The sequence below is a fragment of the Notechis scutatus genome, chromosome 1 (genome assembly GCF_049901735.1).
Source record: "Notechis scutatus isolate UNSWTSFEM ecotype Mainland chromosome 1, rNotScu1.2, whole genome shotgun sequence".
NCBI classification, from domain to species: Eukaryota; Metazoa; Chordata; class Lepidosauria; order Squamata; family Elapidae; genus Notechis; species Notechis scutatus.
This window is the reverse complement of record NC_142009.1, coordinates 291870451-291887467: the sequence shown is the minus strand read 5'-3', so window position 1 is coordinate 291887467 and position 17017 is coordinate 291870451. Positions and strand designations below refer to the sequence as shown.

Genomic DNA, 17017 nt, shown 5'->3' with positions numbered 1-17017 from the left:
CCTTGGAAGTATAGCTACCAAAAAGACAGGAAAGCTCCCATAGCACAGCCCATTCCAACAATAGTGCTCATAAAACAATACTCCAAGACGTTTTTCATACATTTTAATTCTAACATGTTTATGAATGCATGCTTGGTTTTAATTTATAAAGATTATATAGCTATCATTTCTGGAATTTTCTTCCTTTAAGGAGTATTAGCATAAGAAATTTAGAGATCTTTTGTATGATGGTTGGATGACAGGTAGCAAAAGTATACATGCTTTAAAAATTAATTGGAAGAAGTGTTTTAGAGACACTTCAGCTTTCAGGAAAAAAGAGCAAAGCATGAGGTTCGGATTATTTTCAATCAAATTGTGTCGTAATATGCTAAAGAACATAGCATTGCCTTATTTTCTTGATCATAAATGCAGTTAAGAATAATAGAGGCTGAAGATAGCATCACTCATTTTGCTCAGAGGTCCTTAATAGTATATAGTTAAAGTTTTGAAAACACATTCTAGATACAAAATAGTTCTCCTGGTGGGTTTGGTCAATCACAAAGCAGACATTCATTTGAAGACAAAGTTATCCATCATCTTATTCTAACAGTGCTTCTGTGTCTATGAAGTTTCACTGATATAGCATAAATACAGATTATGCTTGAGGCATGTTATTGCCCATATAGAACTTCTGCAAATTTTTTCCATACTGCAAATTCTTCCACACTGTATAGTTCTTCTATTAAGCATTTACTTATTTTCTGTAGGCATAGAGTACCAGAATACAGCAACAAGCTATTATCCCATTCATTTTTTTTAATTATTGGAAACTGCGTCTCTGGCAATAATTACAGCATATGTGATCCTTGTCTTCCTAGGCTTCGGCAAATCTGAGACATAACATTTCCTTCATGGCCAATCCAGAATTATAATATATCACTATTATGCTATATGTATCTTCATAGACACTATAACGTTTCAAGTAATCAGATTTTCTAATATATACCTATTATAATTAACTGCCCTCTGAATGGCCTTATCTGAGCAATGTTATACAGCATTGGAAGCTAAACTGGATTGAAACCAGAGATTGCCAGGAAATCCCAAAACTGTAGACTGAACTAAAAAGTAAAAAAAATAATAAATAAATACAGAAGACAGCAATGGCAAACCATCTCCCAAATGCATTCTTCAATCATTAAATTTTCAATTTTTAAGCTTAGTTTGAAGGAAGCATTCAGTTTAAGTCTCATTGTCAATGAGTATAAGCTTTTGCAAGGTGCAAACTAATCTGAAAACCGCATGGATCTCTATACTTTTTCCAGTTGTCACCCACCTCCCTGATAAAAGGAAATTAGAGACATATGTGAGAATTGCAACTAGAAATGTGTGTCTGAAAATTGAAATTTCATCTAAAGAAGAAAAGAAGACTCAAATCCAAAGAAGATAACATGAAATATTACAGAGAAGAAACTGTAGCATCAGGGTATCGAGAGAAGCAGAAATAGACTTCCAATAAGATGTGATGTGCTAAAGTGCAATTTATCTCTTTCTCCCCCCCCCCCAAAAAAAAATTCAACTTGTGAAGAAAGATAGTAGGCAAGAAATTAATCCATACTATTTCTGCCATTTCCAATATTTTTGGAAATTGATCACAGCATATAAACAAGGAAATGGCTTCCCCCACCCCCCTGATCATCTGCTATGGTGCAGATCTCCCTTGGATAGCCCTCTACACAGCTTCAGCTTCTAGACTAGAGAAATTGTTATAGACTTGGAGCATGAGACTGAATTGGAGTTTCAGCCACAATTTCCAACTAGTGAGAGTGATGAGTAATTATTTATTCAATTGATTTACCAACTCAATTGGAAATTGTGGCTGAAACTCCAATCCAGAAATTCCATCTAATTTATAGTTTGGGACATTAGCAGTTTTGAGATTCTAAGAACTTTGAGCTGGTAGTCAGCGACACACAAATTTAATAAATTATTACTATTATTCCTTGTCTTTCATGATATAGCGAGAAACTTGATAAGAAAAAGAAACTAAGGAAAGCAAGAAATTAATTGCAGTTTTAATTGCACAAGATGCAATAAAAAAATTAAAGAGCTTGGTATCATTTCTTCAGAGCACAAAGAAACATTAGTACAAGCTGTAAAAAAAAACTGTTTCAGTTCTGGACAGACTGTTGAACTGACTGATGCATCATATTTTGTGTGTCTTCTAGTTCCTCACAGTCCCCTGATCCTGTTACTGAAATTTTTTGGAGATCAAATTAAGATAAAATATAGAATTGCAGCACATTTGGAATATGGAGAAAAGCAATTGATATTCCTTCCAGATCTACCTTTCAGAATGAAACAGAAGCATGAAGAGTTTCACCAAGTTGACCTCCAGGTGAGGCATTAATAAATAAAATCTTTTCTTATGTTTGGATACTGGTATAAGAACATTTTACAATCTAGAAATGGCTATTCATTACCTCAAGTAATGTCTGACTACTCACTCACAAAAGGAACACAACAGTCTATCTAGAAATAATTCATTGGTTTGGAAGTTTGATGAACCTATCAATTGAAAAAAATTGGGGTTTCCCCCCTTTCTTTTCTTTTCTACCTTTCCTTTCTTCTTCTTCCTCCAATTCTTAGCTAGATTTTAGGGAATTGAGGTTAGTTTGCTGTTTTTCATTAGGTAATTAGAGTTTTGTGTAGAGTTTTGTTAGTATTTTTGTTAGATATATTTTTCTTGGTGTAGGTTAAGATGCTGTCCTAGAAAACAGGAGAATGTGAGTTATAGTGCCACCTTAGATATGCAAGAAATTTTTAAAAACCCTGCAAGTCATTAAAACATAAAAACCCAAAAACTATTAAAACTTAAAATATATATAATTTGCAGGACAGCAGCATTCATTATCCTAACAGTACAAACACTCAGCAGGTTCTTCACCAACATCACTGGATATCTAGGCCCGATGGCAATCTCTATATTTACTTAACAGACAATGGAAATGATAAAAACTGAAAGAGCACTAGAAGCATTTAAATTCAGGGAAGTTAGAAAACTGACACAAATAAAAGGGATTCTTGCTTTTCAATAGAGTAAAAATTTTAAAGGGAAACTTGGTATAGAGAAATCTTTATAAAAAAATAAGAGGACGAAATATATATTGTTCCAAAGTTTCTATTGAATAAACTATGTTACCATATATTTAAAGTACAGAGAATAATATACACATTCTCAAACTAAGTATTAATTCAAATTAATATTTGCAGAGGCATAAATCATGGAAATGCATTTATATAACTAGGAAGAGAAAATACATCAAAATAATACGTGGACAGAGAAATGAAAACAGTTATTTTATATGTTCAGTTTTTGAGCTTACAAATACAAGTAATAAATGTAAAATTGGTCATTTACTGTTTGAACTGAATAGCAAATGCTACATTTAATTAATAACGCAATTATAAAATTACTTACAAAATGATGAAAAAGAAAAACAAACTGAGTATGTAAATTGTGCTGTATTAAACAATTTAATAGCTGTAAAATATAAAGCCTCATATTTGAGAAACCAGCTAAATAAAATGGTTTTAGTCAAAAAAAAATTTCTTGACTTAATATAGCAAACATATAAGAATTAATGATTGGCCATGTGCCAATAGTGCTGATTCTACCCTGAAATGTTAACAGACTGAAAAAGTTTTAAAAAAGCAAGGCGATTCAGTTGTCTTCCTATTAATTCTATCAATGTTGCCTCAGGGCATGATACAAAAATGACATCTGTAGATGCCACACATTATTGCTTCCTACAGAACAGATTTTAGATTTAATTGTACACTAGCTGTAAGTAATGCAGGAGAACTATGCCTTACAATTCCTACATTAAGAACACCAGAGAACAGTATTCTTTTTTTACTGTAATATACATTTTGTAGATGGAAATTTCCTACCACTACTCAAATATAAAACACAGACTAATGCTTGGTAAAGGGAATAAATGGATTGAAAGAAAACTATTAGCTAGGTTATAAAAACAACTAAGAACTTGTTTTATCCTGGGGACTTTGAATGTTCTCCTTTAGAAGAACAAAATAATTTTTAAAAAGCAGCAGCGACCAAAGTCAAGAACATTTAATTAAAAACCAAAACTATACTCATTTAAACATTAATTTTATTATGTGGTTAAAATATTTTGTTCATAATGTTACACCACTGACAAGATAACATCAAAATTTGGATCTGTTTTTTGATAAATATTAATAAAAACATAAATTTTAGTATTTGTACTATGCATCATTCTTTTACAGTCGAAAAAAAAAAGCAGCTGCAAAGAAATGTAGCCTACCTGAGGAAAATTTCTCTTCAATGCAGTGTACCTGAGAAAAACTTCTAATGGTAAGAAGCAAGTAACAGAGCTGGTAGGAAGCACAGTAAAAAATCTTTATTGGATAGAATATGTTCAAAACTCAGAATGTGAATTAATAGGAAAAACTGTAAGTCATATAGAAAAAGCGACTTTGAAGTCATCAGGAAATAAAATTTAAATATAAATAAAGAAGTAATAATTATAAAGCTCTAAAATGTTTCTCAAATAAATAGTGATTATCATCATGATTCTGTTAAAACTACCAAAACTAAATAATATTAAATAATACTAGTGCCTATTTATGCAGTAGTTGTGTTGAGATAGTAATATATTCCTTAAGTAGAAAGGGAAAGAAAATAGAAAGTCTGTATTATTATACTGTACAGTTACATTAATGAGGACTACTTTAATATATGATCAAAAAGGAACTTCTCATAAATATCTTATTCAATACTGTTAGAGTACAGATATATCTGTTTTATTTAATCCTTTTCATAATTGAAAAGGATTCAATTATTCCCATCATAATGGAAAAAATAAGACAAATTGAGTTTCTTTACATTCAATTTCTTACTGTGAATATGTATGATTTTATACATATATATGATTAGTAGAATTCATGACATTTTCATATCCAGAAACTTCTCAGAAGCCCCTTCATTGCACATGAAGCCGTTATAGCTGACAGCCACAGGGACTGATCACAGTCACTCAGAATCAGATTTTCATAATTCAGACAAGGACTCCAATTGCTGCTTTCTTTCGTGCTGATATCAGATGAGAAATTGATGGGGGGAGCAAATCCTGAGGGAAAAACACTACAATTAAGGGCTGTGCAGCTCTCTTGCTGTCCCTCTACAGCTGCAATTTTCAAAGGAACTTGCCTTAGGCACTTTCAAATGATGGCACCTCAGTTCTGTAATCATATTTCAAGAGCTTTTCTTAAAGGGTCTTTTAGATAAACTTAGTCCATCAACCACACTTAAGGACTCAACAATCACAGCTACAATATGGCAATCTACTGTTTTTCAGAATTTTGGCATGAAAATATCAAACATTCCAAAACACACGCACTTACCATTATCCAACACCTTTACACAAATGTTATTGCATAGTGTTTTAACCATTTATTTCCAGAGTCATAAAATGTAATTTTTTAACAAAGCATTAAAATTTCAGAAATAAACCTTTTAGATGCCTCATTGCTGTCATACTTACTGACTGCTGATCAAGCTTACCATAGAAATTGGTAATTCTTATAAATATTTTCTTTGCTCATTTATAATAATTTTACTCTCTAGTAATTGTTTGACTGTGGTGCAAATCTATTATACTATCAACCTGCATAAAATACTAAGTTAAATTAAAACTTAAAATAATTATTTTTGGTTTGTTCCTTCTGTTAGAAGAATAATTAGAGGTTCCAAATTGAGCTGGGATTGTGCAAGTATAAATAAAAATGAGATCCAGACAGCTGTGAGGAAAGAAGAAATATTTATTCCTAAAAGCAAAGGGGTTGCCTTTAAGGGCAGCTGCAGAGAAATGGGGTACAGTAATACAGTTATAAAGAGAAGTTTGTCATGGATGTGGAAGTGTCTAAGTGCTTATTCTAGGGTGACACTTGAGGGACATCTATGTAAGTATGTCTGTGATGCTTATTTTTGTGAACATACCGTTCCGCTGGGAGACCTAATTTAATTAACTCTGTTTGTGTTTGCAATCCTTATCCTTGATATGTGGATTACGTCTGGGTAACTTTGGGGGGATTTGAGGAAGTTTGAGTAAAAGATTTTTTGCCATTTGCTATTTTTACTTGATTAACTTAGTTTCAGCATAACTGTCAATTATCTAGTGGAGACACTGATTCTCAGTCCATTGTGGATTCTGTTAATAATTTAAGGAAAGATGGAAACAGCATAAAGAATAAAATATATTTTCATATAAAACTTCACACTTCCTCCTTCCAATTTTCATTTTATTCAGCCTACAATGTCCTTCTTCAGCAGCTGCATCTTATTTTCCTCACCTCTGACCACCAGAACTATAAATATTCTATAGTTTTGGTGGTTAGTATTTGCCAAGACATCTCAGTTATAATGCAAGCACTTTGATCTGCACTAAATGCTCATGTTTAAACTAGCTAAAAATAATATTTCATGTTAATTGTTTAAGGCAGAATCAACTGAAGTGCTGTGAATCTCAAAATAATTAGTAAAGTACTCAATCAATTTTCTCAAAAGAATAGTAAAGAGGAATTTCAGTAAGAAACATAGCTGGCATAGAAACTGAAGAAGAATGAACTCTCTCTACAATGCAACATCTGGTTTAAGGTCCTCTTACAAATAACAAACATAATAAATAAAACATATATGTACCAGACTATATATGAAGACAAAAAATACTTTCACTCAACTCTGTTGTCATATAGATTGAGTAGAGCTTTTGCCTTTAACTTATCCATGTCCTCAGGTACAGGTAGTCCTCAATTTACAACCACAATTGAGCCCAAAATTTATGTTGCTAAGTGAGAAATTTGTTAAGTGAGTTTTCCCCCATTTTATGACTTTTCTCACCACATTTGTTAAGTGAATCATTGCAGTTCTTAAATTAGTAACATGGCTGTTAAGTGAATCTAATTTCCTCATTGACTTTGCTTGTTGGAAGGTTGCAAAAGGGGATCACATGACTCTGGGACACTGCAACCATCAAAAATGTGAGTCGGTTGTCCAGCATCCAAATGTAAATCATGTGACCATGAGGATGCTGCAATGGTGTAAGTGTGAAAATCATCATAAGTCACTTTTTTAGTACCATTATAACTTCAAATGGTCACTAAATGAAGTGTTGTAAGGACTAGCATTTAGCATTTGTAACTTTAGGTTTCATTTGTAGCAACAAGTAACACTGAAATGATGCAATTCAAGAGAAGTACTAGGTTGACCTGCTCAGGACAATCAAATGCAAAAGAGCATGATTCCTGCTTTTTTATTCTATAGTTAATTTCCTAGCTGCATTTCCCATAAACAGAGTTAGTTTAAGGTAAAGGTAAATGTTCCCCTCGCACATATGTGCTAGTCGTTTCCGGCTCTAGGGGGTGGTGCTCATCTCCGTTACAAAGCCAAAAAGCCAGCACTGTCCGAAGACGTCTCCGTGGTCATGTGGCTGGTATGACTAAATGCCAAAGGCACACGGAACACTGTTATCTTCCCGCCAAAGTGGTCCCTATTTTTCTACTTGCATTTTTACATGTTTTCGAACTGCTAGGTTGGCAGAAGCTGGGACAAGTAACGGCAGCTCACTCCGTTACACGCTGCTAGGGATTCGAACCACCGAATTGCCGACCTTTCTGCTCAACAAGCTCAGCTAGTCTTTAATTTAGAAGGAAGGTGAATGAGGGGGAACATGATTGAAATGTACAAAATTGTGCATAGTGTAGATCGAGTGGAAAAGGAGAAGTTGTTTTTCTTTTCTCAAAAAACTAGAACCAGAGTTCAAATAATAAGATTGAATACTGGAAGAATCAGGACAGACAAAAGGTTTTTTTTTTACACACAACCTGTAGCTAAACTTTGGAATTTGTTTCCATGAGATGCTTAGCCTGGATGGAAGTTTGATTGCCTCTGAAGTCCTTCTGCTTGGAGATTGGCAGACTTCCTTATGCAGTCAGTTGGACCACTGTGAGAACAGATTGCTGAACTAAATGAGCCAAGGGTCTGATTCAAAAGGGCACTGCTTATGTTCTTAATGAAGAACTTAACAAATAAAATAAGGTCTTAATGAATAGCAGGATATAATTGCAATCAGAATGAAGATCTTAATTAAGTTAGTAATGATGATATTGCACAGCTGTAACTATACTTATTTGTTCTTAGCAAATCAAGAAAAGTGAAGAAATAAAATATTTCCAAAGAATAGGGTACCACTTTTTGCAAATTGATTATTTTAAAAGATTTGATTTTTTTTTTATTTAGACCCATAAAGCAGTTTGAGCTTGGAATAAGTACCTTGCTCTGTGGAAATTCTTAACAGATAGCATTTTTTCAATTCCCATTTTAGCCTGGCATCTCCCATCTCATCCAGCTCTATTATTGAGCTGAGTTCAGTCACTTCTGCCCATTTTCCCTGTTGACATGGATAGAAAATTGAGCAATTACCCTTAAACGCTTTTCTCTAAGATCACCCAGATTGCTACATACACAATATTAAGTCCTCAATTGCCCCTGGCCAAAAGTGGTTCAACCGGGTCTGTCTATTAGGAATTAAACAATTTTTGTTGCTTGCAAGAGTTTATTATTCCTAGGGTTGTCATCTACTAAATCCTATTAATGGTGAAAGCTAGTCTGTCTCTAAGTCTAAAATCAAGATAAAAACAAGACAGAAATAACTGAAGGCATTCCACTAATCATTCAATGTGCATTGGTTAAGTATATTGATATACATATGTGTACCACAAAGATATGATGCATTGATTAAACTCTACTATTTCATCTATGCAAACCTTACTAATGAATCCCATATCTAAAACAGAATTTGAATTCAGGAAATTTGTTGGATTTCTTTTAAGTGAAGTTTTTAATTTTCATAACTCTATTAGAGCTGAATGAAAAAGTACAATAGCAATGTCAAAAAGAAATGAAATGTCAGTTATAACATAGACACCCAACAATGGGATTAGCTAGTGCCATTATTCTTTGTTTAAACATTTTCAAAAAGATACAGATACATTTAAAAGATCCATTTAAAAGTATACATGTAATACATACAAATTTGGGAAAAATAATGTTATGTAGTAAAGGAGGATAAGAAAAAGAAAGCACATTTTTAAAGGAAAGCATAAGAACAGGAAATATAGCTAAATACAATTTATACCAACATCATTCATCTTTCTTACTCATTTGATTTTATCAAGTATATATATCACCTCATACATTGAGTTTTCTTCTTTACAGCTCACCTCTATGTCCGTTTAACTACAATTTTTTGATCCTCCTTCTATTTCACCCATTCATCTCCCTTCTTATTTGTTTGCTATTCATCTATTCTGTCTTTTATCATCAAACTATATCAATATAGTTATTTCATATGAATTACTCATTTTGTATTCCCACTAATCCAGCTCCCATTAATTTTTTGACCTTTTGTTTTATTTTACCACACATAATTCCCATTATATTTTATTTTATGTTTCTCTTAACATACCAAAGTCTTACTTACATGTAAAAGAAAGGTAGGCATGGGGCCAGGTTCTCTGCAGGACCACCTATCCCTAAGGACATATACCCGTCCTAACATCATCAGATAGGATGGGCATGATCCTAGTCCCTTCCCTTAAATATTGCCATTTTATGGAATGTAGGAAATGTGCCATTTCCGGGGTAGCCCCTGCCCTATAAAAATTCTTTTCTCTTAAAGTTTATAGACCTCTACCCCTCTAGCTTTCTGAAAAGCACTAAAGACATGGCTTTTCCCCAAAGCACTGAGATAGGGTGAGGTGGATGAGAGATTCTAATGAAGGATTGATTATACAGTATGTTAACTTTGGCAGCAGTTTTTTTAATGTTTGATTAAATATTAAACATTTAATAGGTGTATATATCATGTTGGTGTATTATTGATTTTTTTAAAAAAATGTTGATTGGTAGCTGCCCAGAGTTCAATATAAGATAGGCAGCTATATAAATATTCAAAATAAGAAAGATTGGCCATTTTTGTTCTTTCAACAAATTCATTCTTCACCACAGAACCCACATTTTATCACCATTTGAATATCTTAAAATCTTTTCATATATTTTCCCATCTTTAGTGAGCATTTTACCAAGATATACAAATTCAATTAGCTGTTCTACTTTTTCATTCAACTGTATTCCATACAGTTGGGGAAGCATAGTACAAGAATTTATTAAAGTGCTTGCCTTAAAAACATACATTGAAGAAAAATTGGATATTAAAATATTTAAAAAGTTGTAAATTAATAATATACATTAATATTCAAATGATTTTTTGATATCAAAAACAAAAACAAATAGAATAAAATGTATAACAACATACAAATTACACTAGAAAGATATCCTGTATTTCTTTGCTGTCTTCCAGACAAATAAAAGTTGAACATGTATTGTAACTGAAGTCATCAGAAACATGAGACTATCTTAATTTCAATTAAAAGGGGAATTTGTACCTTCTCCATTATCTGCCTCTGTACTCTGTTGTCTTAGACGATGACTGAAAAATATTACAAAGTGAAGTCACCATTAGAGGCAAGTGTATAAAACAACATCTTAAGTTTTCCTCTGAAGAAACCCATATAGCATTTTTGGCTCTAAAAAGAACCTACAAATTATTAGAAAAGAGAGTGCTTCTTTGCATATCTTTTTGCATATATATTAATCTTGGTGCTTTACAATTACATTGACTCCAATAAATACCATATCTGAAGACTGAATCAAAATTAATAGCTCTAACTCCATAATTTTAGTTTAAATAGGGATATTTTAATAAATGGAACAAGAAAAAATATCCTTGAAATTAGCTCCAGACTTCAAGGGTTTAACACGCTTCTTTTGTAGATTTGATAAGAAAACATTTTCCAAGTCATTCTCTTGATTTGCCATTTGTAATTCCCTTGAAATTTTTAAAACCTCAGCCATTTTCTTTAATATATCCAATAATCCAATAATAAAGGACAATAAAAATTTGTCCTTTTTAAAATCATTCTCTTGGCTGTCATTAGACGAAATTCTATTGTTTCCTCTTTAACATATTTTAACATAATTTATCCATACAATCTGACATTTTTACTGAAACTGTTGATGTTGTAGCTATTAATTTCTAACTCAATTCTTCAAAGATCCTCTTTAATATTTCCAATGTTATATTTTGTGTCATTTTGTAAATCCCAGTTAACCAGTACCAAAAGCAAGCTTGTATTTTTTCCGATCTATTTAGAATCTTTAGTCCTCTATAGCTTCTAGTTCTAAAATAATAGTCATTTATCTGTTCTTATGAACAAGGATATCTAAAATAATTCTGTTCACATGAGAGGTTATTTATTTTTTGTAAGTAATTCTAAAATCTTATATTAAATGTCAACATTCCAAATTTAACTTGACCTTTAATCCATTTCTTAGATCAAAATCATATTTAGCTTTTTGCCGTTTATTTCAAATTCTTTATTTTTAAGCTTGTACTTAATTTTTCTTTTGTTCATTATTGCAGCTAAATTCACCCAGCAACTTTTCAAATTTGTTGTTCCAAAGGTCTCAATAGTGTTAAGATGGTTAATAAGCAAATTCTGAAAGTGATTAAAGAGGCTTGCAAAAGTAGCATCTTTTAAAAGGCTCTTCTTGTCAGGCACGAAGGATCAGATCCACAGGTGAGGATCCAATTAAACTGATTTATTGCTATTCATGCCTATACACAGGAATATTCTCCACTCATGATTAGTATCTATTAGGAATTAAATAAAGGTCAACAGAATTCAAGGGACTTTGGGCTTAGTCTGCTTATGGTTACATAGGATGATTCCTGCTTTAACTCTTCCCCCAGGTTCTGCCACTCCTCCCTCTACACTGCTGCAATGGCAAGCAAGATGGCTAATCTCTTTGTCTCCCATTGTTCAAGCTCACAGAATACCTGAGTCTCCACAAGGAACAGATACTCAGAGCATTTGTGGGTGATCGCCTATCCTCTTGTTATCTGGAGAGGTTTTAAAAAAAATGGTCCACTCATTGGTTCTTTGGTGTTTGCTGTGTTCACTGTGCCCTGGTTTTCTCTTCAATTTGCTATTCCTTCCAAAGAAGTTCAGTTCATCAAACTTTCTCATGTGAAACTTGACAGTTGTTGCCACAGGTCATGCCCTTCATTCTTAATCACACAGAGAAATCAGTTTTTCTGGTTCATCATTACATTTTTTGGCTCAATGATGCACAGTATTTGTTTCACAAAGCCACATTGCCATAAACAACTGCATTTAGCAGTCTTGAAGAGTCATACGTTGATGGTGTGCTGCTTAAAGTGTACTGACAAGTACTCACTACAGGTTGATGTTTCACAAACAGTAGCATCAACACTTTTCTTATAGCAAATTCTCACCAATCGGAGTGAAAGAACAGATGCTAAACTAGACTTCAGAAGTTCTACTGCATCTGTACTGCCATCTGTTGGAGATTTAATATTGCTACTTTTCTTTCATCCTGAGTCATGGGCAACCATATAAATTTAATGAACAAACAGATAGACAAACCATTGTAAAAATCCAAGCACAAGCCTCAGTAATGAAACCAGCTTTTTAAGAATGGCTTCCAAATATCTAATTATTATTTTAAATTATTTATATAATACTTCAGTTCTTTGGGAGATCATAAGACTTCAATCTATTCCCTTTGGCATTTAAGAAAATAGTTTATAAGATTGTACAGCAATCTAGTTTCCAAGAAAAGATGATTTGGAGCATGTATAGGTACAGATCTTTGCACATATTGCCAACTTGTGCCTTTTCCCAGGATCATATACTGTATGAACTCAGGCTGTTATCTTTGATCAAAGGATGAATATGCAGGTGCACCCATATGTGCTATAAATTACCTTTTTTCCCTTTAAATCTAGATCATTGGAAAACCCTAATAGCTTGTAACCATTTCAATACACATGACCCAAACCTACAAAAATATCTACAGGGGCAGTAGCCACAAACATAAAATGATGAAAATGAAAAAAAATTTCTTAACATTTATGTGGAAACATAGTAGACAATGAGGGAGTCACTTACTCTTCAACTTCTTGTTCTGCAGGTTTCTTTTTTGACCTAAAAGACAACAAAGGCCTACACTGAACAATGGAAAAACAAAGCTCACAATAACTTTTCAAAGTGTTATTTCAGGAGAAGTACATTTTGATTCAATGCATTTATCTGAAAGGAAATCTACATTTTCTCCAAATTATTCATCTTTCAAATAAAAAAGATCATCTTTGATTCATTGAGGGTACAGCAAAGAAGCCAGATCAGTTCTTTTTTTCCTTCAGGTTCTTTTTTAGTATTGAGCTAGTCACTCTACCTCACAGAGCTGCCATTGTGAGGGGAAACTGAACACAGTCTTAAGCTCACAAAGAAAAGGCAGGATATAAATACAGTAAAGAAACAAGTAAAATGACAAAAGCCACATATCACACTAGTGCTCAGGAAGGCAATAGTTTGATAAACCTAAATTGCTGGTTTTAATTCTGAGATCCTAGACTGTTTGAACGAATGGATACTTGCAAGTAGGATGTGATCAGCGTTGTATATGGTGGCTTGGTATCCAATGATTCCAACAAGGGTTCTACTAACTTTTCTCCTGCAACGTCTGTACTCTCTTTAATGCATGAGAATTAAGTATGCTGCTACCAGTTACTTTACCTCAAAGAAATCCTCTTTGTCACTGATTTATCAGAAGAGGAATAATTGAGAAATTCCCTTCCTTCATATCTCTAAAAGCTAAATACCTTTACTAGAATGTGTACCACTAGCTCATTAAGAAATTTAGAACTTTATTATATTTAACAATGTAAAAGACATAGACAGATCTGAGGGGAAAAATAAGAGGGAAGGAAGGAAGAATGAATAAATGTTTAATGGAGAACCTGATCTCTGTCAGTTCCTTCCAGCCCAGGATCTTATAGAAGAACATATATCCAAACACACAGCCTGGAGAAGAGTTCACAAATTAAACTAAAACACAAACTCTACTGCAACTAGCTTTACTGATCTAGCTGTCTAAATTCACTACATTTCATTTGACTCACTATTGACTATGGCTTTGTTCTTAGATGCTTCTATTTGGGGTTAAGTATTATCCATGAACTGATGAAACCCAACCTTAATCCTTGACTCCAGTCTGAAGAGAAGATATTAAGAAAGCCCTGACCCAGTACAATAACTGCAGGCTAATTAGATGGGGTGAAGTTTTTAAAAAGTACCCTGGTTGTTTCATCACTGTCTATTTTATTCTATGTCACTAAAAATTAAAAAGCAAACAGTATCCAGTCTTCAAGAGAATATTTGTACTTATCTCAAAGCAGTTGCAGCTTTATTTATTTTACTCTTTTTTACAGAGGCACTCTTATCAGTAAGATGGGCAGCACAGAAATTTAATAAATAATAAATATGTTTTAATATCTATTTCTATTTAATTCTATAACCTACTTTTATCATCTTGTTGATGCTTTGTCTCTTAAGTTGTAAGTCATCAATAATGAAAAGATTAGGAGCAGATACATTTGAATAAATGATTAAATATAAATAAATTAAATATCAAACACAAACTATTTGACACAAAACAACCTCAATGTTTGTTGTTTTTCTTCTCAACTCATCTGTATTGATAGGTCAGCAATTTTTCTTTAACTCTTTTAATGTGAAATCTCTTGGAATGGAATTTCCCCACATCCACTACAAGACTCTGCATTCATACACAGAAGAGATGCAAAAATTCCCATAGTTCCTTTTATTCAAGAACCAAGTGAAGACACACAAATTATTCACAATATCACTATTGCTACTCTTTTGTAACATCTGAAATTGTTCTCAGGGCTGAACTGAATACATTGAATCATGAATACATTGAATCCTGGGGAGATATTTTTAACACTATTATCTGAAAAGCAGCCTCTGAATATTTTTCAAAATTAAAGCAATGTAAGAATAAAGCTTTTTTTAACTCTCAAAGGAAGATTATGATACAACCCTACCTTTGCCCTGCTACTTTTAACTATAAATGATTATTAAACCCAGCTATCTCTTATAATCCTGGAAGTGCTGATTTTAGATGCCCTGAAGATTGGGCAAAATCTGGTTCCATTACTATCAGTTTTTAATAATAGTTAAATATTATTACATGAATATTAAATACATATTATTAGTTAATAATATTGTGAAGATGGGACAGAAGATGGCAGACAACTCGTTTGTTCTTCACCACGCCGGCAAGCCCAGAACTAATTCAGATCCGATTAGGAGTGCTTGTTCAATATTCAAAATGTAGAACATAGAGGTTGCTGAACCAGCACTTTGAAAAGTTAATTAAATGTCAGGTTTCTTTTTAACAGATACTCCATCACTTGCTGATTGCTTTGACTGTTTCACAAGATGAAGTTTTTTAACTCTGCACATTGGGAAATACTCTTTTTCCATTCCCTAGAGCAAAGAGCACAGCATGAAAAGGTACATAATAAGGCTGTACTCTACCACTACATGTTCTGCTTTTACAAAAAAGGTATCCCTGAAAATTTCAGAGATAATGCCTATTTCTTTAAGACTGGAAATTGTCTCATTCTCATTTTTTTCAAAAGCAGGCTTTATTTGCAATTATACAAACAGTGCAAACTTTTTTATGTTTTGGTTCAAATAATTTGGCTTTGCATACTGGAAGAGTTTTACTATGCCATGATTCTTACTAGGGGAGCTGGTACTATAGTATGTGCTGTTAATGTCACAGGACACAATACACCCAGCCAGGAATCTGAAGAAGAGTAATATGATAGTGATTACAAAAAAGAATAGAGAGTGAATAGGAAGTAGTAATGAAAAAACTGCGAGCAAGTCTTCTTCGAGGTTTGATTTAACGAACAGTAAATACTAAAGCTTAGCAAAATCCAATGAATTGTTTATTTCTGTTTCAAAAAGAGTAGAAGGTGGGGAGCTAAAGCTGTGTAGTAGTTAAGGGATTATGTTAGGAACAGTGAGAAGTTTCATGGGGAACTTTGGGTCAGTCACTCAATTTCAATCCAATTTACCACACAGGTTGTTTGTTGTAGGGAAAATTAGGAGGGAACACTACGTACATTGGCTTGAACTCCTGTACAAATAGGTCCAAAATAAATCTAATCAAATAGAAAATAATTTAAAATGTTAACATCCAAATATATATTTAAATTTTAGGTTTTGTAGTAGGTTCTAGTTACAGTGGCGCCATGGTATTTGACTGCTTCAAATTCACGGAATTTGGTACTCAACATGTTTTGAAGTAAAAAATCTTGTCCAGGTACTCATCTTTCACCCAGTACTCAACACACAAGGTAGAACTTGCTGGCATCAGCTGCCTCGTGACTCACTACTCCTTCTGGCCAATATAAAGAGTCATGTGGTAAGTCACATACAATGTGGCTATAGGATGCTGAACCATTGTGAATGTGAACTAGTTGACAACCCCCCAAATTACAATTGTGTGGCTGGGGAGATGATAAGACTGTTGTAACTTTGTGGACAGGTCATAAATTACATTTATCAGCACCATCTCTGAACCATCATTAAACAAATGGCTGTAAGTTGAGAACTATCACAGAAAGTATACATCACCTCAAATGCAGTATCTTTTACTATTGAATTCAATCAAACAAATATAAACAATTTATACAGTCATCTGTGAGTCACTTTGAGAAAGTGATTCTCACATGCATACACGTGTAAGAATGCATAAAAGAGAAAAAAAGTAGGGGAATGGTAAAAAAAAGTTTGAAATAAGTTCTTTACAAGGCATGTTAGTGTGAATAAAGGCCTCTTCCCTAAAATTTTAAGTAGACGCAGCCTTTTAGAAATCTTGTGTGACTATTTATTTATTTATTTGATTTGCCAATTGTTTACAAGATAATAAGTATAAGTGTATACATAGTTGTGAATACATGAAATGGGTACA

General features: G+C 33.0%; 1 protein-coding gene across 1 annotated transcript in view; it reads right to left on the bottom strand.

The window, feature by feature from the left end:
• Positions 1-17017, bottom strand: part of IFT43 (intraflagellar transport 43) — a 66828-nt gene that overhangs the window by 12998 nt on the left and 36813 nt on the right. The window contains exons 4-5 of the mRNA XM_087951894.1: positions 13117-13152; positions 10528-10571 (exon numbers count right to left, since the gene is read on the bottom strand). Coding sequence (XP_087808020.1) covers positions 10528-10571; positions 13117-13152 — 80 coding nt within the window. The remainder of the gene's footprint in view (positions 1-10527; positions 10572-13116; positions 13153-17017) is intronic.